This window comes from Sciurus vulgaris (genome assembly GCF_902686455.1).
Source record: "Sciurus vulgaris genome assembly, chromosome: 3".
Taxonomy (NCBI): Eukaryota; Metazoa; Chordata; class Mammalia; order Rodentia; family Sciuridae; genus Sciurus; species Sciurus vulgaris.
The window spans coordinates 54,023,945-54,045,838 of record NC_136463.1 but is presented as its reverse complement, the minus strand read 5'-3'; the positions used below and the strand labels follow the sequence as shown (position 1 = coordinate 54,045,838).

The 21,894-nt window shown below is 37.9% G+C and overlaps 1 protein-coding gene across 1 annotated transcript in view; it reads right to left on the bottom strand.

The window, feature by feature from the left end:
- Window positions 1–21,894, bottom strand: part of NAA38 (N-alpha-acetyltransferase 38, NatC auxiliary subunit) — a 31,975-nt gene that overhangs the window by 8,992 nt on the left and 1,089 nt on the right. The window contains exon 2 of the mRNA XM_079133260.1: window positions 20,999–21,084. Within this exon, the coding sequence (XP_078989386.1) occupies window positions 20,999–21,067 (69 nt within the window). The 5' untranslated portion in view covers window positions 21,068–21,084. The remainder of the gene's footprint in view (window positions 1–20,998; window positions 21,085–21,894) is intronic.

Sequence of the window (21,894 nt, the reverse complement as noted above, 5' to 3'; positions counted from 1 at the left end):
CAGACCAGCAGTGCCCCAGCCCACAGTCTAGTCCCCCTTTGGCTGACCATAGGTCAACAAGTGGAGGCGCCTCTGCCCACTAGCAGGGAATATACCCCACCTGAAGGCCACCACCCCTAGAGGGGCAGCTTCCTTGTGGATCACTGCATTATCAAGTTCCTCCAAGACTTCAGGCTACTGAAGGCTAGGAGGTGAGTTATTGGAAGTCTACAGGGATACTGTAAGTCAACAAGGGAAATCTGCAATATCTCAGAGTTTCACTACTAGAGGGGAAGATACCTGAGCAATATGAGAAAACAAGGGAAGAAAATGTCCCAAACAAACCTAGATGCTACATCAATAAAATCCAATGATAGCATGGCAGAAGAAATGTCAGAAAGGGAGTTCAGAATGCACATAATTAAAATGATCAGAGAAGCAAATGATGAGATGAAAGAGCAAATGCAGGCTTTGAATGACTGCACCAATCAACAGTTAAAAGAGCAAATGCGGGAAGCAAAAGATCATTTCAATAAAGAGTTAGAGATACTGAAAAAAAAAAAAAAACAAATCCTTAAAATGAAGGAAACAATAAACCAAATTAAAAACTCCATAGAAAGCATAACCAATAGGATAGAACACCTGGAAGACAGAACCTCAGACATTGAAGACAAAATATTTAATCTTGAAAACAAAGTTGACCAAACAGAGAAGATGGTAAAAAATCATGAACAGAATCTAAAAATTATGGGATATCATGAAAAGGCCAAATTTAAGAATTACTGGGATTGAGGAAGGCACAGAGAAACAAACCAAAGGAATGAACAATCTATTCAATGAAATCATATCAGAAAATTTCCCAAATCTGAAGAATGAAATGGAAAATCAAGTACAAGAGGCTTATAGGTCTCCAAATATACAAAATTATAACAGACCCACACCAAGGCACATTATAATGAAAGTACCTAACATACAAAATAAAGACAGAATTTTAAAGGTTGTGAGAGAAAAGAATCAAATTACATTCATGGGGAAACCAATATGGATATCAGCAGATTTTTCACCCCTACCCTAAAAACTAGAAGGGCCTGGAACAACATTTTTCAAGCCCTGAAAGAAAATGGATGCCAACCAAGAATCTTATACCCAGCAAAACTTATCTTCAGATTTGATGACAAAATAAAATCCTTCCATGATAAACAAGCTAAAAGAATTTACAAAAATAAAGCCAGCACTACAGAACATTCTTAGCAAAATATTCCATGAGGAAGAGATGAAAAACTATATAAATCAGCAAAGGGAGGAACTACCCTAAAGGAATAGCTAAATAAAGGAGAAACCAAGTTGTATCAAAAAAACAGAAATGAACCAAATGACCGGGAATACAAATCATATCTCAATAATAACCCTAAATGTTAATGGCCTGAACTCATCAATCAAAAGACATAGACTGGCAGATTGGATTAAAAAGAAAGATCCAACAATGTGCAGCCTGCAAGAGATTCATCTCATACAGATACCCACAGACTAAAGGTGAAAGGATGGGGAAAGGAAACATACCAGGCACATGGACTCAGCAAAAGAGCCGGAGTAGCCATCTTCATCAGATAATGTGGACTTCAAACCAAAGTTAGTCTGAAGGGATAAAGAAGGATATTTCATACTGCTTAAGGGAAGCCTAAATCAGCAAGATCTAACAATCACAAATATCTATGCCCCAAACATAGATATTTTGTTGGCTCATCCATGTATGTCAAACAAATCCTTCTCAATTCCAGGAATCAAATAGACCACAACACAATAATACTAGGTTACTGTAACACACCTCTCTCCCCACTGAACAGATCTTCCAAACAAAAATTGAACAAAGATACCATAGATCTTAATAACACAATCAATAATTTAGACTTAACGAACATTTATAGAATATACCATCCAACAAATAGCAAATACACTTTCTTCTCAGCAGCACATGGATCCTTCTCTAAAACATACCATATGTTATGCCATAAAGCTACTGTTAGCAAATACAAGAAGATAGAGATACTACCTTGTATTCTATCAGATCATAATGGATTGAAATTAGAAATAAATGACAGAATAAAAAACAGAAACTGGACTGGGGAGATAGCTCAGTTGGTAGAGTGCTTGCCTCACAAACACAAGGCCCTGGGTTCAATCCCCAGCACAGCAAAAAACAAAAAACAAACAAACAAAAAAAAACAAAACCAGAAACTACTCCAGCACCTGGAGATTAAATAATACACTATTGAATGATGAATGGGTAACATCTGGAGGGAAATAAACAAATTCTTAGAGGTAAACAACAACAAAGATACATCATATCAAAATCTCTGGGATACTATGAAAGCAGTTCTTAGAGGAAAATTTATTTCTTGGAGCGCATTCAATAAAAGAAGAAAAAAAAACAACAAACGACCTAACACTACAGCTCAAAGTCCTAGAAAAAGAAGAACAGAGCAACACCAAAAGTAGTAGAAGACAGGCAATAGTTAAAATCAGAGCTGAAATCAATGAAACTGAAACAAAAGAAACAATTGAAAAAATTGACAATATAAAAAGTTGGTTCTTTGAAAATATAAACAAAATTGATAAGCCTTTAGCCACACTAACAAAGAGAAGGAGAGAGAAAACTCAAATTACTAAAATTCGGAATGAACAAGGAAACATCACAACAGATACAAGTGAAATACAAAACATAATTAGAAGCTATTTTGAAAATTTATACTCCAACAAAATAGAAAATCTCAAAGACATCAACAGGTTTCTAGAGATATATGAATGACCTAAACTGAACCGGAGGACATACACAATTTAAATAGATCAATTTCAAGTAATGAAATAGAAGTCATCAAAAGCCTACCAATAAAGAAAAGTCCGGGACCAGATGGGTTCTCAGCCGAGTTCTACAAAACGTTTAAAGAAGAGCTCATTCCAATACTTCTCAAAGTATTTCATGAAATAGAAGAGGAGGGAACCCTCCCAAACTCATTCTATGAAGCTAATATCACACTGATACCTAAACCAGACAGACACATGAAGGAAAGAAAATTTCAGACCAATATCCTTAATGAACATCGACGCAAAAATTCTCAACAAAATTTTAGCAAATCACATACAAAACTATATTAAAAAGATAGTGCACCACAATCAAGGAATGCAAGGTTGGTTCAACATCTGGAAATCAATAAATGTAATTCACCATATCAACAGACTTAAAGTCAAGAATCACATGATTATTTTGATAGATGCAGAAAAAGCATTTGATAAAATACAGCATCCCTTCAGGCTCAAAACACTAGCAAAAATAGGGATAGTGGGAACATTCCTTAACACTGTAAAGACCATCTATGCTAAGCCCATGGCCAATATCATTCTAAATGGTGAAAAACTGAAAGCATTCCCCCTAAAATCTGGAAAAAGGCAGCGATGCCCTCTTTCACCGCTTCTATTCAACATTGTCCTTGAAACTCTAGCCAGAGCAAACAGACAGACCAAAGAAATTAAAGGGATAAGAATAGGAAAAGAAGAACTCAAACTATCCCTATTTGCTGATGACATGATTATATACTTAGAGGAACTGGGAAATTCTACCAGAAAGCTTTTAGAACTCATAAGTGATTTCAGTAAAGTAGCAGGATATAAGATCAATGCTCATAAATCTAATGCATTTTTATACATAAGTGATGAATCTTCAGAAAGAGAAGTTAGGAAAACTACATCATTCACAATAGCCTTGAAAAAAATAAAATACTTGGGAATCAATCTAACAAAAGACCTCTACAATGAGAACTACAGAACACTAAAGAAAGAAATTAAAGAAAACCTTAGAAGATGGAAAGATCTCCCATGTTCTTGGACAGGCAGAATTAATATTGTCAAAATGGCCATACTACCAAAAGTGGTATACAGATTCAATGCAATTCCAACTAAAATCCCAATGACGTACCTTACAGAAAGAGAACATGCAATCATGAAATTCATCTGGAAGAATAAGAAACCCAGAATAGCTAAAGTAATCCTTAGCAGGAAGAGTGAAGCAGGGGGTATCGCGATACCAGAACTTCAACTGTACTACAAAGCAATAGTAACAAAAACGGCATGGAATTGGTACCAAAATAGAAAGGTAGATCAATGGTACAGAATAGAGGACATGGACACAAACCCAAATAAATACAATTTTCTCATACTAGACAAAGGTGCCAAAAATATGCAATGGAGAAAAGATAGCCTCTTCAACAAATGGTGCTGGGAAAATTGGAAATCCATATGCAGCAAATGAAACTAAACCCCTATCTCTCACCTTGCACAAAACTCAACTCAAAATGGATCCAAGGACCTTGGAATCAGACCAGAGACCCTGTATCTTATAGAAGAAAAAGTAGGTCCAAATCTTCAACATGTTGCCTTAGGATCAGACTTCCTTAACAGGACTCCCACAGCACAAGAAATAAAAGCAAGAATCAATAACTGGGATAGATTCAAACTAAAACGCTTTCTCTCAGCAAAGGACACTATCAGCAATGTGAAGAGAGAGCCTACGGAGTGGGAGAAAATCTTTGCCACTCATACTTCAGATAGAGCACTAATTTCCAGAATATATAAAGAACTCAAAAAACTCTACACCAAGAATACAAATAACCCAATCAACAAATGGGTTAAGGATATGAACAGACACTTCACAGAAGAAAATCTACAAGCAATGAACAGATATATGAAAAAATGTTCAACATCTCTAGTAATAAGAGAAATGCAAATCAAAACTACCCTAAGATTCCATCTCACCCCAATTAGAATAATGATTATCAAGAATAGAAGCAACAATAGGTGTTGGTGAGGATGTGGGGAAAAAGGTACACTCATACATTGCTGGTGGGGTTGCAAATTAGTGCAGCCACTCTGGAAAGCAGTGTGAAGATTCCTTAGAAAACTTGGAATGGAACCACCATTTGACCCAGCTACCCCACTCCTTGGCCTATACCCAAAGGACTTAAAATCAACATACTACAGAGATACAGCCACATCAATGTTCATAGCTGCTCAATTCACAACAGCCAGATTGTGGAACCAACCTAGATGTCCTTCAGTTGATGAATGGATAAAGAAACTGTGGTATATATATATACAATGGAATATTATTCAGCCATAAAGAATAATAAAATTATGGCATTTTCAGGCAAATGGATGAAACTGGAGAATATCATGCTAAGTGAGATAAGCCAATCTCAAAAAACCAAAGGACGAATGATCTTGCTGATAAGCAGCTGATGACACATAAGGAGGGTGGGAGGGGGGCAAGAATGGAGGAAGGAGGGACTGTATAGAGGGAAAAGATGGGTGGGAGGGGTGGGAGGAAGGGAAAAATAACAATGAATCAAACACCATTACCCTATGTAAATGTATGATTACACAAATGGTATGCCTCTACTTCACGTACAAACAGAGAAACAAGAGGTGTCCCATTTGGTTACAATTACAATAAATTAAAAAAACAAAAAAATTATACATACATTCATTTATACACATGTATATATGTATTCATATACATACATTAATGCATACCTATATTAAATCATTTAATTCTCTCAACAAACTTAAGTAGATACTATTTTTTATTTATATTGACAAAAGAATATTAAAGCACAAAAATGTTGAACAACTCACTAACAGTCATACAACAAAGTAATAGAGCTGAGCTTTGAAGAAAGGCAGTCATAGCTCATTTGCCTAACCACTGAGTTGTACCACATCTCTGTGTGGCAAATGTAGGAAGCTATATCAGTTACCTATTGCTATTTTGCAAACCATCCGTAACCCATGTGACTTAAGTTAACGACCACCATCGCTTATTTTACTAATGAATCTACAATTTGGGTAGGGTTTGGTGGGGAAAGCTTTTCTACTCCAAAAGAGTGTCTACACCAAAAAATGTAAACTGGCGTATATCACTTGGAGCTAGAGGATCCACTTTCAAGATGGTTTGCTCATGGCTAGAAATTTGATGCTGGCTATCCGTTTAGTTTCTATGTGGGCTTTTACAAAGGGAAGTCTGGGTTTCCTCACTGCATGGTTCTAAGAGTGAGCTACCCAAGAGAATCAGGAGGAAGATGAATTATATGACCTAACCTCAAATTCAAGGAGAGGGAGCAAGACCTCCTCTCCTCCAGTGTCAAAATTACACTGGAAGATGAGGAGTGGGATATTTTGGTAAGTTTGGGAAAATACTGTTCATTACAGGTGCTTTGGAAACAAAAGGAGGGATATCTAACCCAGCCTAGAGTGGGATGAAGAGGTGGTCTTTGTAGGGTTATGTATAGGGGAGATGGGATGTTGAGAAATGAGCATGGCTTTTCTTGAAAACCTTAGCTGGAATGTTGGCCCCACCATTAATTTATTTATTAAAATGACTCTCTGATTTGTTAGGTACAGTGCTGAATTTAGTAAGACACAATTTCTGCCCTCACAGAGCTTATAGATTGGTGGGAGATTGAGACATTTGGGAGCCTCATCCTGCTTCCACTTTTACGCAATAGCTAAGGGGGATTTTAAGCTTCCCTGTTAAATATCTTCTAAGACTTCCTATTTCTCTTAAGTAGGAAACCCTTACCATGTTCCACAAGGACCTGCATGATTTGGCTTTCCAGCTTTTCTTGGTCTCCCACATTGGCCTTTCCATTCCTGAAATTCCCCTAAGCTCCTTCCTGTCAGCGCATTCTCACATGCTCTTCCTTTGCATGGAGCGCTCTACCTTCCACTCTTCCTTTGGCCAACTCTATTAAAGTTGCTCAATTAAATATCACTTTTCTAGCAAAATCTTCCTTGATCCCTCAAAATAGTGTCAAATCTCTTGTCATATCCTCACAGAATGTTCTGAAACATCTTAACTGTAACTAAAACATTTAGTGTAATTGTTTAATGTCCATCTTCCTCCCTTCTTAAACTGTAAGCTCCATGGGGACAACTCTTACTTGCCACCAAAACCCAGCACCTAGCCCACTGCCCATCCCAGAGTAGCCATTCAATAGCTATCCATTAAATGAGCAAATGTGTGATAAATACCATAAAAGAGCTAAGTATGAAATGTCTCGGGTGTACAGCAGGAGCACCTAATCCCTTCTGGGGGATCAGGGAAGGCTTTCTGGGGAGGTATCGCAAGCTGTGAACTGAGCGGCAAGGAGTTAACCAAGTAAAGAAGAGGGTAAGGGGGAGAGAATGCTTCCTGCAGAGAATAAATAGCATGTGGAAACATTAGAGATGAGAATGTAAGCTCGAAAGCAGAAGTAATGCAAAATGGTAAAGTTGAGAGGAGGGGGATTTGGCAGGTAATGAGAGATATGAAGGCCAGACCAGGTCCTGGGGGGGTTTATAAATCAGGTTGTTTCTGCTTTGTTTTGTTTTGCTTTGTTTTTTTAATTGACATGTAATTCACAAACCATAAAATTCACTCTTTTAAAGGATACAATTCAAGTACTTACCTAGCTTGCATGAGACCCTGGGTTTAATCCCCAGCACCACAAAATAAATACATAAATAAATATTTAAAAATAAAGTGTACAGGGCTGGGATTGTAGCTCAGTGGTAGAGCACTTGCCTAGCATGTGTGAGGCACTGGGTTTGATTCTCAGCACCACAGTTAAATAAATAAAAATAAAGGTCCTTCAACAACCAAAAAAAATTTTTAAAAAAGTGTACTATGAGACTTAAGAATTTTGTAGGAAGAACATTATCAGATTTGTCTTTTAAAAAGGTGACTTGAGGGGGATGGAGGGCGAGAGAATTATGGAGGAATTTTAGATTACATAGAGGGAGAGGAGGGAGGTGGGGTATGAAAAATGGTGGAATGAGACAGACATCATTACCCTATGTACATGTATGATTACATGAATGGTATAAATTTACATCATGCACAATCACAGAAATGAAAAGATGTACCCCATTTCTGTACAATGAATCAAAATGCTGTCTGTAAAAATAAAAAAATTAAAAAAAATTTTTTTTAAAGTGGCTTGAAGTCAGACATGGTGGTGACTTAGTAATTCTATAGACCTCTAATTCTAGAAACTCAGGAGACTGAGGCAGGATCATCACAGGTTTGAAGCTAGCTTTAGCAACTGAGTGACACCTTGCCTCAAAATAAAAAAATAAAAATAAAAACAAAAATTTAAAAAGGGCTGGGATTGTAGCTCAGTGGTAAAGTGCCCATGGGTTCAACCTCCAATACCGCTGCCAAAGTGACTTAACTACACTGCCAAGAAGGAATGGAATGGAGGGGAGAAAGTAGAGACAGGGCGACCTCATGCCCTTTCAGTAGTCTGGGAGACAAATGAAGACAACTGGAACTAGGTTAGTGGTGGTGGTCAAAGAAGATGAACTAAAGTTACTGGATAATTTATTGGGTAGAAGTCAGAGGGAGAGTGAGGAGCCAAGGATGACACCCAGGTGTCTGGTATGAGCATCTGGGAGGATGGTAAGTCCAATAATGGAAAAGGAGAATGCTGGAAGATGAAGATAATGTAAGTTTTAGTTAGCTATATAAGGTAATTCTGGGGTATGAAAGCACACATGTCCAAATCTTATTTGGTATGTGGGACTGGAAAACTCTTGGTCAGAGTTATAGGTGTGGGAATTGTTGGCAGATAGTAACTGTAGCCAAAGACAAGGATGAAATCATCTCAAAAAGGAAGTATAGTTCAGGTGTGGTAGTGCATGCCTGTAATTCCAGTGACTCAAGAGGCTGAGAAGGGAGGATCAGGATCATAAGTTCAAGATCAGCCTCAGCAACTTAGCAAGGCCCTAAGGACTTCATGACTTAGCAAGATCCTTTCTCCAAATAAAAACAAAAAACAAAACAAACAAACAAAAAAAGAGGGGGCGGAGGGGGTGCTGGGCTGGGGATGTGGCTCTAAGCAGAGAACCAGGCAGGAGAACCAGAACTTGGATAGACCCTGTCTCAGAATAAAAAACAAAAAGGGTTGAGAATGCAGTTCAGTGGTAGAACATCCTGGGCTCAATCCCTGCTACAAAAAAACAAACAAAAACATGCCACATATCAAGCTAAGCATATTTAGAAACAAATACATTATACCCCCTTAGAGCTAACTTCTGTCTCAATTCCTGTGATTTTAACAATAGCATCTCAATCCTTGAGTTATCACATCATCTGATTTTTTTCCTTTTCTTCAGGTCCACCCTGGTCCATGGAGTTTGGGTATATAAATTCCTGTTTTACCTCCTAGTAGCTCTAGTCTTGGACAAGATGATTAATCTCCTTTTTTGGGGGGATGGGGAGGAGGCTACTGGGGATCAAACCCAGGGGCACTTTACCACTTTACCAAATGAGCTACATCCCCAGTCCTTTTTATTTTTTTGAGACAGCGTCTTGCTAAATTGCCTAAGATGGTCTAGAACTTGAGATAATCCTGCTTCCACCTCCTGAGTAGCTGGGATTACAGGCATGTACCACTGCACCCAGTTTATTTAACCTTTTACCTCTGCTTCCTCATCTGCAAAATGAAGATTATGATAGTTTCCACATTATAAGGTTATTGGAGGGATGAGTGAATTGGTACATATTAAGTACTTACTTAGGCTAGTTCACCTAGACACAAAGTAAAACTCCATAAAAATTAGCAATCATAGCCAGCTGCAGTAGCGCATGCTTGTAATTCCAGCAGCTCGGGAGGCTGAAGCAGGAAGATCATGAGTTCAAAGCCAGCATCAGCAATTAGCAAGGCCCTAAGCAACTCATTGAGACCCTGTCTCTAATTAAATACAAAAAAGAGGTGGGATGTGGCTCAGTGGTTGAGTGCCCCTGGGTTCAATACCCAGTACAAAAAAAAATCATCCTATTGTCATCTTTTATACATAATTTATTTACTTTTATATTTTGAAATTATTGTTGATTTCTATGAAATCTTCATTTCAACAAGAAACAAACACCCTAAAGCTAGTGTGGTAGCACACACTTGTAGTCCCAAGTGGAAGTGGGAGGTGGAAACGGGAGGATCACTTGAGCTGGTAAGTTGGAGACCAACCTGGGCAAGAGACTCCATCTCAAAACAAATAAAATCAAAACAAAACAAAAAAACCCAACCAAACAAATAAACGAACAAAAACCCAACAAATGCTAGCTCACTTTCTACATCAGTATCTTCCTTTCTACTCCCTCCCTCCTGTTACTTTACAGTTGGCATTGTTCTGGAGCCAGTACATGGTCCAGTAAGCTTCCCGATCACAGCAGAGACAGGAAACAGATTTCTGGTGGGTCAGATTTGCAATGTTCTGTTCGACTGGAAGCCCACACTACAGTGCTTCTCTGGCCCATCCAACAATTTTATATGTTAACTTCCTGGATAAAATCTCTTTCTGCTTAAAGGAACTAAAGTTGCTTCTGTTACCTCCAAGTTCTCTAAAGTACATATTGCTTACTGAATGAATGCTTTGTGATAAATGGTATAAATATTTTCCTGGTTTTTCTTTTAACCTTGTTTATGATGTTTTGCATACAGTAAAATTTAATTTTATTGAGTTAAATCTGTAAGTATTTTTCTTTATGGCTGTTGCTCATGTAGCTTAAGACATTTTTACCTCCCGAAAAATATTTGCTTATATCACATTCTAGTTCTTTAAAACTTTTAATATAGCTGTTTAATCAGAAGATAAATCCTTCAAAATACTGATGCTAAACCTGCATATTTAACAATATGCATGTTTGTCCTTTTTTTCTTTCCTTCTGAGCTGGCTGAAGTTAATCCCTTCACTTGGGCTCTTGCTCTCACTCCTTCCTCCTGTCTCTTGGAAGTAGATAAGACTTCCTAATTTCAGTGTAAGGAAGAGATCATTTCTCAGTCTGTTACGGTTTAGATATTAGATGTCCCACAAAAGCTCATGTGTGAAATAATGCATGAAAGTTCAGAGGTGAAATAATCAATATATTAATCCCCTAATAGGGATTAACTGGGTGGTAACTATAGGCAGGGTGTGGCTGGAGGAGATGGGTCATGTGGGTGTGCCTTTGAATATATATATTTGTCCCTGAAAAGTGGAGCTCTCTGTGCTCCTTGATGGTCATGTTCAGATCTGCTTTCCTCTGCTACACTCTTCTACCATGATGTTCTGCATTATCTTGGGTCCAGAGCAATGGAGTTGGCCATCTATGGACTGAAACCTCAGAGACTGTGAGCCCCCGATAAACTTTTCTTTCCTTAATTGTTCTTCTCAAGTCCTTTGGTCACAGCAGCAAAAAAAGCTGACTAAAACATAGCCTTCTGACTAAGATCAAATGAGTATAAGGAAGAAGTCTGAGGAATTTGAATAAGTCACTGTGGAGAACTGACTTGCAAAGGAAACTGACTTGGAAAAAGGTTTTCTGAGCAGGAATACTAGTCAGAATGATTATAGTATTTTCTTCCGAAGCACTCTGTGCCCTGAAACAGAGTGCTCCAAGGCAAGGAGTTTGCAAGAAAGAAAATGAGAAGTGGGCACACTGGTACTGGCAGGAGAGTGGTTGAAATGATAGACCATGGAATTTAAACTGAACAGGAAAGGAGGTGAAGATGGAATGGAGCTGATCAGGAGAAAATTAGGCATTAAGAAGAAAGAATGTCTCATGGGTGCTGGAATAGTGAGGTGTAAGTAAACAAGAGAGCTAGAAAAATAGTAAGTGATGGCCAAAGTGGAGGGCTTGAATTTAACATTTCAGAAGAGGCAGGTACAAAGGCTGAGGATGCAAAAGTAGGATGGAGAATAAGGTCTCTGGAAATCAGGAATTTGAGGAACTGAGAGGGTGATAAAAGGATCTTTCACATGGATCCTTAAGGTGACCCAAGATGATGGCAGAACTAAGCCAAGATCTTAAACGAATGAGGGGAATGGTCAGGAAGTAAGTAGTTGGCTGTACAGGAGAGAAGTTAAGGAATATACAGCTAGACTGCAGGAGCCTTCAAGGAATACAAGCTTTTATATAAGATAAAAGGGAAATGTGGAAGCAAACCTGGAGAAAGAATTAGATTCACTCAGATATATGATGTGATGGTTCCAGGTCTATTTTATATATTATTTTAAAATGTCTATTTGGGATTATCAAATTTCATGACCACTGTTTCTCATTCATGCTCTCTCCCTCTTCTTGTGTGTGCATGTGTATGTGTGTTTATATATACATATATATATTTGTGTGTGTACGTGTGTGTATATATACACACATGCATTTATATATATTTATATATTCGGATTGTTTATTAATTTATCTAGCCAGCTAGTATTGGGGATTGAATTCAGGGCCATGTGCATGCTAGGTAAGTGTCGTACCACTGAGCTAAACCCCCAGCCCCTTTTTGTTTTTAAATTTTTTAAGACAGGGTCTTGCTAAGTTGTTTAGGTTGATGTGGAACTTGGGATCCTCATGCTTGAGCCTCTCCAGTTCCTAGGATTACAGATGCACAATTGTGCCATACTCTATTTAACTTTTTTTCTCTCCCTGTGGTACTTGGGATTGAATTCAGAGGTACTTTACCACTGAGCTACATCCCCAACCCTTTTTATTTTTTTGAGACAGTATTTCACTAAGTTGCTAAACCATCCTGGAACATATGATCTTCCTGCCTCAGTCTCCCAAATAGCTGAGATTATAGGTGTGTGTCACCATACCTGGCTTATATTTAACTTTTTGAGGAATAGTCAGTTTGTACTCTTCTTGACTTCCATGAAGCATCTAGCGCCAAGGATCCTGCCTTCCTTTTGGAACCTATGTTTCTATTCTTCCATAGTAACACTATCTGGTACATCTACCACCCTAAAAATTTGTTTTTCTTTGGTTTGTTTCTCTTCTCCTCCCTGCCTCCAACTTTCAAATTTTCCCCAAGGTTCTGGCCTCTACTCTTCACTTTATATTCCAACAATTCTTACTCTTTCAAGAGGTAACAACCTCTACTATAACTTTCAATCATGAAATTACCACTCCAGTCAGATGATGTCCAATGCCACCTGTTAAATGCTTTCTTATTCAGCCTAGACTGCCCTTCTTTTCCTGTCTGCTATATAAATTCTAGTTATCTTTTGGGGCCAACTTCAAACATGAATACATGTGAAAGTTCTTCACTGACTCCCTCTACCCCCCATACAAGATTTCTCTGAACACTCAGATTTTACAGTGCATAGCAATAATCACAATCATATACTCATATTTATCTTTTTTTAGAAAATATTTTTGTCAATGGATCTTTTATTTTATTTTACTTATTTATTTATATGCAGTGCTGAGGATCGAACCCAGGTCCTCACTCATGCCATGTAAGCACTCTACCACTGAGGCCCAACTCCAGCCCCTTATATTTAGTTTTTTTGTGCATGTTTATGTCTGATCTCCTCCCTTTACCTATCCAATCTCCTGGTTACTTGACAAGCTACTTGACAACATTTTCAAGTTGCTTCAAAAGATGTACATGAAAAAATAAGTCCCCTTTCCTAGTGGCAACTACTATAGTTTCTTGTATATTCTTCCACATACACCCTATGGATAGTCACATATTTTTTTCTTTCATAAATGGCACCATATTATATATACATTCTATAACTTCCCTTTTTCCCCTCATACTTTAATTAGTCTTTAAAGTGGAACCTCTCTAATGTTTTCAAAAGTATACCAGTATATCCATCGATTACACTTTGCTTACATGTTTTTCTCTTCAAAGAACCAGAGATTAATGAGGAATGATTTCTTTAGAAAAATCAAACTACTTTTTATATCATTTAGCTCCATTTGCTAATGTGATCAATGAGGCTACTTAAATTGTTTATGCAAATTATACTTTCTTATTGTAAAAATTCAGAATTAACAATGAAGTTAAAAATCTTTGATATGTGTACCTTCAGAATTTTAAAAGGCAGGTATATAAATATATCTCTAGAAATATATAGCATTGTTTTTAGTTTCTTTAAACACAAATAAATTAAATAATATCATAATGTAAATATTGTTTTCCAGCCTGGTTTTTTCCATTCAATGGTATATTAAGGAATCTGACCATGTTTATACATACAGATGTAACTCACTTTTCATGATTGCTGTATAGTTTGCTTAGCTATTCCTCACGATTGGATATTTTAGGGTGTTCTGAAGTTTTTGCTACACAGTGTTAAAATGAACATATTTGCACATGTTATTTTATGTACAAGTGTGATGACTATATCTCAAAAGTAGATGCTAAGGAGGATGTGGTAGCACACACCTATAATCCCAGCAACTTAGAGGGCCCAGGCAGGAGGATCACAAGTTTGACGCCAGCCAGGGCAACTTAGTGAAACTGTCTCAAAATTCTAAAAGAGCCAGGGCTATAGTTCAGTGGTAGAGCATTTACCTAGCATGTACTATGTCCTGGGTTCAATCCCCAGTACCGCAAAAAAAGAAAAGAGCACAGATGGTAAGAAGTCAAATCATGTGTCAAAAAAAGTTTATAAGTGTAAATTGGACATGGTGGTGGTGTGGTGCATGCTTATAATCCCAACTATGTGGGAGACTGAGGCAGGAGGATCCCAAATTTGAGGATAACTTCAGTATCTTAGCCAGATCCTGCCTCAAAATGAAAAAATTTTAAAAAGGGTTGTGGGTGTAGCTCAGTGGTAGATCACTCCTGGATTAATCCCACTACTGAAAAAAAAAAAACAGTATGATAAATATAATTAAATTGACCTTTGCCAGTTCTATGGTATAACTGTTATAAGTCAATAATAGTTACATATATGACCTTCAATTTTGGCTTCCTTTAAAACCCTAGGACATTCTATTGACTCAGAAGTTATATAGTATATAATACAAAGTACACCAGAATGGAAATTGATAGATTCAAGTCTTGGTTCTGTCCCTAACTAATAATTTGGTCTTAGGCAATTCTATCAATACCTAAACCCAATTTCTGGATCTAAAATGTGGTACCTATACTTTTAGTAGCATGCAAGACACTTTAATTTTTATTGATTTTAATAATTAGTTGTATTTTTACATAAATTAGGAAACTGTAATTATCAAATCTAATCAAATATTTATGGATAGTATTTCTAGTAACATAAAATTTACTTTTTAAAGGACAGTCATTTACGTTAAAGAAAAGTTCATCATGCCTCGCAAGCACAAGGCCCTGAATTCGATCCCCAGTACCACAAAAAAAAAAAAAAAAAAAAAAAAAGTCCATCAGCTGGATGCTGTGGTGCATGTTTGTAATGCTCGGCTTTGGAGGTTAAGGCAGGAGGTTCATAAGTTCAAAGCCAGCTCCAGTGACTTAGTGAGGCCCTAAGCAACTCGGTGAGACCCTGTCTCTAAATAAAATATACAAAAGGGCTAGGGATGTGGCTAAGTGGTTAAGTACTCAACAAGGGGTTCCTGACTTTTTACTGTTTAAGGACATTAAGAACCACAAAACCCTGACCTATATACTCATCATCATTATGTTATAAAAAAGACTTAAAATGTTTTATAATTATAAAAAGTAAATATAGCTAAAAAAATTCAAATTGTACAGGAAATATTAAGAAGTCATTTTCAACCAGGTGGAGGAGCACAGCTACTCAAAAGACTGAGGGAGCAGGATCACAAGTTGCAGGTCAGCCTTGGCACTCACTTAGCAAGATCCTGTCTCAAAATGAAGGAACTGGTGATATACCTCAGTGGTCGAATGCCCCTGGGTTCAAACCTCTGTACTGCAATAAATAAATAAATAAACAAAAATTTTAAAGCCACTTTCTTGCTCTCTCTCTCTAAAATCCACTCATGGACCTTTTTCTATACACATCTATCTCCCTTTTACAAAGGACATTTTTAGCATTATGACTGTTTGGGTACATATGTAATTGTGTATTTATACATACATGTGTACATATACATGACACCTACATAATATTTACAATATGTATATATAAACACGTGTACATACATCTATTATATGTTAAATATAGTATATTACATATTTATCCTACATAAAAATATATAGAAAAAATAAAAAATTTCAGAATAAAGGACAGGCCTTTTGGGAAGGGGCAAGTGGCGACCACTGATTTAGGTGACCTCCCATTGCTAAAATTTCATGATTAGGTCTAGAATATCCTGACCATTTATGTGCCTTTCATTATTATCAGTAACATATTTGGAAAAATCGTAGATTGCAGAGTTTTTACTTCCATCTACATATTGTATGAGCACAAGTCTGTGCTCTTTTACTCATTGATTTCCTATATCAGTTTTAACCTGGGGTCACAGACTTCAGGGTATTCATAATACCATGAACATATGTGTGATATTACATGTATATACTTTTTAAAAAATTCTTTTTAGATGTTGATAGACCTTTATTTTATTCATTTATTTATATGTGGTGCTGAGAATCAAACCCAGTGCCTCATGCATGCTAGGCAAGCACTCTACCACTGAGCCACAACCCCAGTCCTATACTGTTTTTTTCCTGGGGAAAAGGTTTATAAGTTTTATGATCCAAAAAGATTAGAAATTATTGCTTTAGATAAATTTCTTGATTTTGCTTTATATAAATAATATTATTGTCTGGGCATTCCCTCAATGTTTTTTCTAGTTTTTTTTTTTTCTTTTGTATGTATGCAGGGAACATCTAATTTCTGATTTGCATTTGATAGCTACATATCTGAATTCCTTGTTCTCACCTTAATAAGCCTAATATTTAAAAAAGGTAAGTCTTACCAATTAATCATAGGGATTTAATTTAAAAAAATTTTTTTTCTTTTGGTACCAGGGATTGAACCCAAGGGCACTTAACCACTGACCACATACCTAGCCTTCTTTTTTTTTTTTAATTTTAAGACAGGGTCTAAGTTGCTTAGAGCCTTGATAAGTTGCCTCAGCCTTCTAAGCAGCTGGGAATACAGATCTGTGCCACCATGCCCAGCTAAAAAAAAATCTTTTTTTAAAGTACAGAAAGACAGGAAAAGGCAGAGAGTGATGCCCACGTTGAAACTGACAGGCAGGGAGACAAGTAGCTCGAGTTAGTGAGACACACAGGCACAGAAAAAAGGTCTAAGAACAGTCAGCATAGATAGGCAAAAGAAATATAGAGAAACTTGGAAACACAGAAGGAAAGACAGAAGAACTGACCAAGTAGAAAAGAAGAAGGGTAGAAAAACAGGTTGATAGAAAAAAATGACTGACAGGCAGGCAAGATCACCAAGAGAAACACAAACAAGCAAACAGAAAGGAGAGAGAGAGAGAAAAGAAAGGCACACTGATGAAGAAAACTATAAGGTGAGAAGGAAGACAAAGTGATAATAGTGTTTTATACAACAGAGTGCCTTATAATTATTGCAGGCAGACAGGGAGAATCCAGCAGACAGATGGGGTGATAGAGAGATACATGTCAATCATACAGAACAGAGAGGAGGTAGCCAATCAGAAGGAAAAGCTAAATACCCAGACAGATACAAGGAAAGAAAAAATAAACAAATTAAAAGAGAAGTGGTGGGTGGGGGAATGGGAGCAACACGGAGATAAGAAGTTAAAACAGTTGAATTCAGGAATATAGACAGTAAATAAGCAGAAATGAGAGAACAGTGTATTGTGTAAAGTTTTATCATCTTTCTCAAAGAAACCTGGTTAGAAGCTGAGTCTTTGTCTCCCCCCAAAGAGTTATGTTTCTAAGGCAGCATGGGAGAAGATCCAGAAGGAAGGACGAAAAAGGAGAACAGTTTTAATAAGGAACAAAACTTTTTAGATGAGGAGAAAGACAAACTTTTGGAATAGGCCCAAGTCAATCACCTAAAAGGAGCTGGGTACAGAGGTGCATGCCTGTAATCCCAGATACTGGCGGGGGTGGGGGGGGGGGCAGTGGGCTGAGGCAGGAGGATCACAAGTTTGAGGCTAGCCTGGGCAACTTGGTGAGATCCTTTACAAAATAGAAAATAAAAAGGATTGAGGGTATGGCTCAGTGCAAAAGATCTCCTGGGTTTCATCTCAAGTACCAAATCAAAACAATACAAAACCCTCAAAGGACTTCATAGAATTCATATAGGAAAGACAGAGCAGGCCACTGTCTATTTGTGTGTAAGCACAGCTTACAAACTACCTGTACTTATTAATTGTACTTTATCTATCTGGTAGTTTTTAGCATATTCATTTAGTACAATCATGTCTTTCTTTTCTCAATTAATAACATATTTCAGCAATAAAGAGAACAAGAGTGTGCCTCCAGACAACTAGAGTAGAACAGGAGATTAGGAGAGAGCAAGACCTTCCTAAGAATTCCTTTGGTACTGGTAGTAAAAGCAGGTAATAAGCAACAGTCAATCAAAAAGGACAAGTGCCACCAAGTAGAATCAGAAAGACAAAAGGCAAGAGGTGGCAAGTCATGCAAAGTTAGGAAGGAGACTGATAGAGAAGAAGCATCCAGCAAAACTGGAAAAGAAGCATTAAGGAATACAGCAAAAACCAAGTAGACTTGTGTATGTATAGACTTCTCTCAGGCATTATGAAGAAATGTCACATAGTGGCTGCCTCTGGGGAGAGGAAGTCATAGCCAGGAAGAGAGCCATGGGAGGCTTACTTTGGACCCTACTAGTTTTATACATTTAAATTTGTATACCATGGTTATGTCTATTCAAAAGTTAACTGGGACTGGGCGCTGTAGCAAATGCCAGTAATCCAGCCATTCACGAGACTGAGGTCAGAATATTTCAAGTTTGAGGCCAGCCTGGGCCACTTAATGAGACCCTTTCAAAAAATAACAAATATTGGGAGCCAGGCACCGTGGTACACTCCTTTAATCCCAATGGCTCTCGAGGCTGAGATAGGAGGATAGTGAGTTTAAAGCCAACATCAGCAACAGCAAGTCCCTAAGCAACTCAGTGAGACCCTGTCTCTAAATAAAATACAAAATAGGGCTGGGGATGTGGCTCAGTGGTTGAGTGCCCCTGAGTTCAATCCCTGGTACCAACCCCCTCACCAAAAAAAAAAAAAAAAAAAAAAAGTACTGGGGATGTAGCTCAGTGGTAGTGATTGTTTAGCACATGCAATGCCCTTCATTCAATCCCCAACACCACACACATAAGTTGATGGCAGGGGGTGAAGAGACTAAAACAAAATAAGAAAAAAATAAGCAGAGATGTGGATATCAAAAGCTTGCTAAGCAGACAGTAAAAAGCAGGAAAACAGAGACTGCGAGAATGGCAAAAAGACTGAGGCAGGCAGCCTTTCTGAGGAAGCAGAAACAGAGAAAGAGATGACTGAAATGGAAGCAAGGGTGAGGGAAGACAAGGTAGGAGATATGATACAAAAGCAGATAAGACTTTGGGGCAAGGGATTACTGAGAAGTCTGGAGAGAGACAATACCCATTGATGGGATGCAGGCAAAAAATAAGTCAAGGGAGAAAGAGGTGACAAACAGAAAGAGGGAAAAGATATAGGCATTAAGCGGTAGAAGAACAGAAAGCAAGTAGGGGAGACAGGCAAGAAGACAAACTTAATGGGAAGCAAGGAAAAATGATGAAAAGAAATAAACAGGAACAAGTAGAAAGGCAAGATAAGAGGCAAAGCAAGATGGGGATGGCCATAGCAGGACCTGGAAGGTAGACAAACCAAGAGATGCAGGCTAAAAAAAGTGATAGAGACAGGCAGGCGGGGAGACAGATGGCTAGAGAGAGAGTGGTGGGCAAACAGCCAGAGAAGCAGACAGACAACCAGAGAGGGAAAAAGGCTGCCAGCCAGTGAGGAAGAAGCAGACAGGCAGGCAGGCAGACACCATAACAAGAGCAAGCAGGTAAAGAGGCAGGCAGAAATAAGGATAGAAGACGACAAATCAAGAGGTCAGCAAGGAGAAAACAGATCAGGAGAGAGATGCAGACAGGCAGAGGGGGAGATGGATAAGGAGAGAATCAGGCAGATTAAGAAATCTATATGTAAAGCACACTCAAGAGAGAAAATGATGAAGGTCTGCATAGGGATGCACATGGCCCCCAACACCTGCAGATCATGGTACATGTGGCAGGCAGGCAGACATTCAGCATAAAGTGAGAGGACCCAAGGCAGAGAGACTTGCAGAGCACATGATGCATATTGTGCCCCCACCAACACACAAACATGAAGACACTTTCCAGACCGTGGTACGATCCACAAACACACACAGAGGAGGTCAGAAAGGTGGAGTCAGGCACACACACGGAAGAGCCACACACAGAGATGAGATTGGGAAGACAGAAGAAAACAGAGGACAAAGATGGAAAGTCACTTGGAGATGATGCACACTGAAAGTCAAAGACAAGAAATTATCAGTGAAAAATAAAGACACACATAGAAAAGCTACACACAGAAAAAAAGGGGATACCCAGATGAACTCGTAAGGAGGCTGAGAGAGAGGATAAGAAAGCGAAAGCTAAATTGAATGGAAGAGGAATGATTTGGAAGCACAGGCAAGAGAATTTCACAGATCAGATTATTAAAAAGAAAAAAAAAAAAAGAGGTAAACCAATGTTCAATAACGTATACATTAGTGGGGGTTGTAGGATATCAACAATAAGCTTTTTATTTTAGCCTTGTAAACAAAAATTTGTATCATATTCCCTTGTCACTAATACTTTCTGACTGCTTTCCACCTACCCCTCTTTTAGGGTGCTCTTGAGCAGGGCTGGGGGCCAGCAGTTACACTTCAGAGGTAGAGAAATGGTCCAGGAAAGAGATCATTCTATAGGCCTGGGATGGGAAGCAAGGGAGGGAGCAAAGTGAGTTCAAAAGAATGAGAGAAAACTAGAGTAAGAAAAAGGTAAGGGACAAAAAGGGCAGAACCAAAGATAATTTACCCTCCTTCCTTTACTCCATTGGCAAGTTGTATTTTATGTCTAGACCTCTCTGATCAAATCTGTTTGAGAAAGCTACTTTTGGACTCCTTTTCAACTGTTCATCTGATTCCTGGTACCACTTTAAGATAAACACTAGGGTACAGATGGAAATCATGGGTTAGCAAGTTAGACAAAAATGTCTGAGTGTAACCCCTACCTCAGTCCCAGTTAGTTTTCTCTTTCCTGGTACCTCAGTTTCTTCTACTTTATCAGTGCTGGAGATCATGGAGGAAGGGAAATATACTGAAACAGGAGAAAAGAGAAAATAATTTCACAATCTTCAGACTTTCTCTCAGCTTTATTCTAAAAATCTGTTCTATTTATCCCCAAATTAATTTCCTAAGTCAGGTTAATTTTATATGCTAGCAGTTGGGGGAGGGGAGGTTGAGGGAAAGGGGAGAAAAGTGAAGATAAAATTTACAACAATTATAAATCACTGAAAAGGCTGGGCAAAGGGGAGAATCAAACATGGACTCCTTTGAAAAAAACTCAATCATCGTATCTATTCATATCTCTCCCCCAAAAGTCACTAGGATTTCTGTCACTTTTTTTAAAGAAAGGAGAAAAAAATCCAGTACTGCTTCTCATTTAAAAGATACGTACACAATTAAATGCATTTTGACTTCAATGAGGTATGAAGAAACAGAGTTATATATAAACATATATTTCATCTTTTTCCTTTTCAATGCCTGAAGGGGAAAAAAAAAAACCTTCACATCAAACCACTCCCTTCTGAAGTATTCAAAAAAAAAAAAAAAAGCTTTTCTTTAGAGAAGGGAGGTGGGGAGGAAGAGACTAGTAAAGAAAAGAAAAAAAATTCAATCTAGTTGGACTAGTATCTAACTAGTTAACCTTTAACAATTTATGCTGATGTCAGACTGAGCATGAGTACTGATTAATGCCCCCCCCAAATATTTTTTATAAGGGGGGGAGTTAGTCACAGCAGCCATTTTTGTTTTATGCAGAAATCCTTCATGCCCCCCCAACACACACACACACAAACACACACACACACACACACACTTCAGTACACAAGGAAAATATCTCTATTAA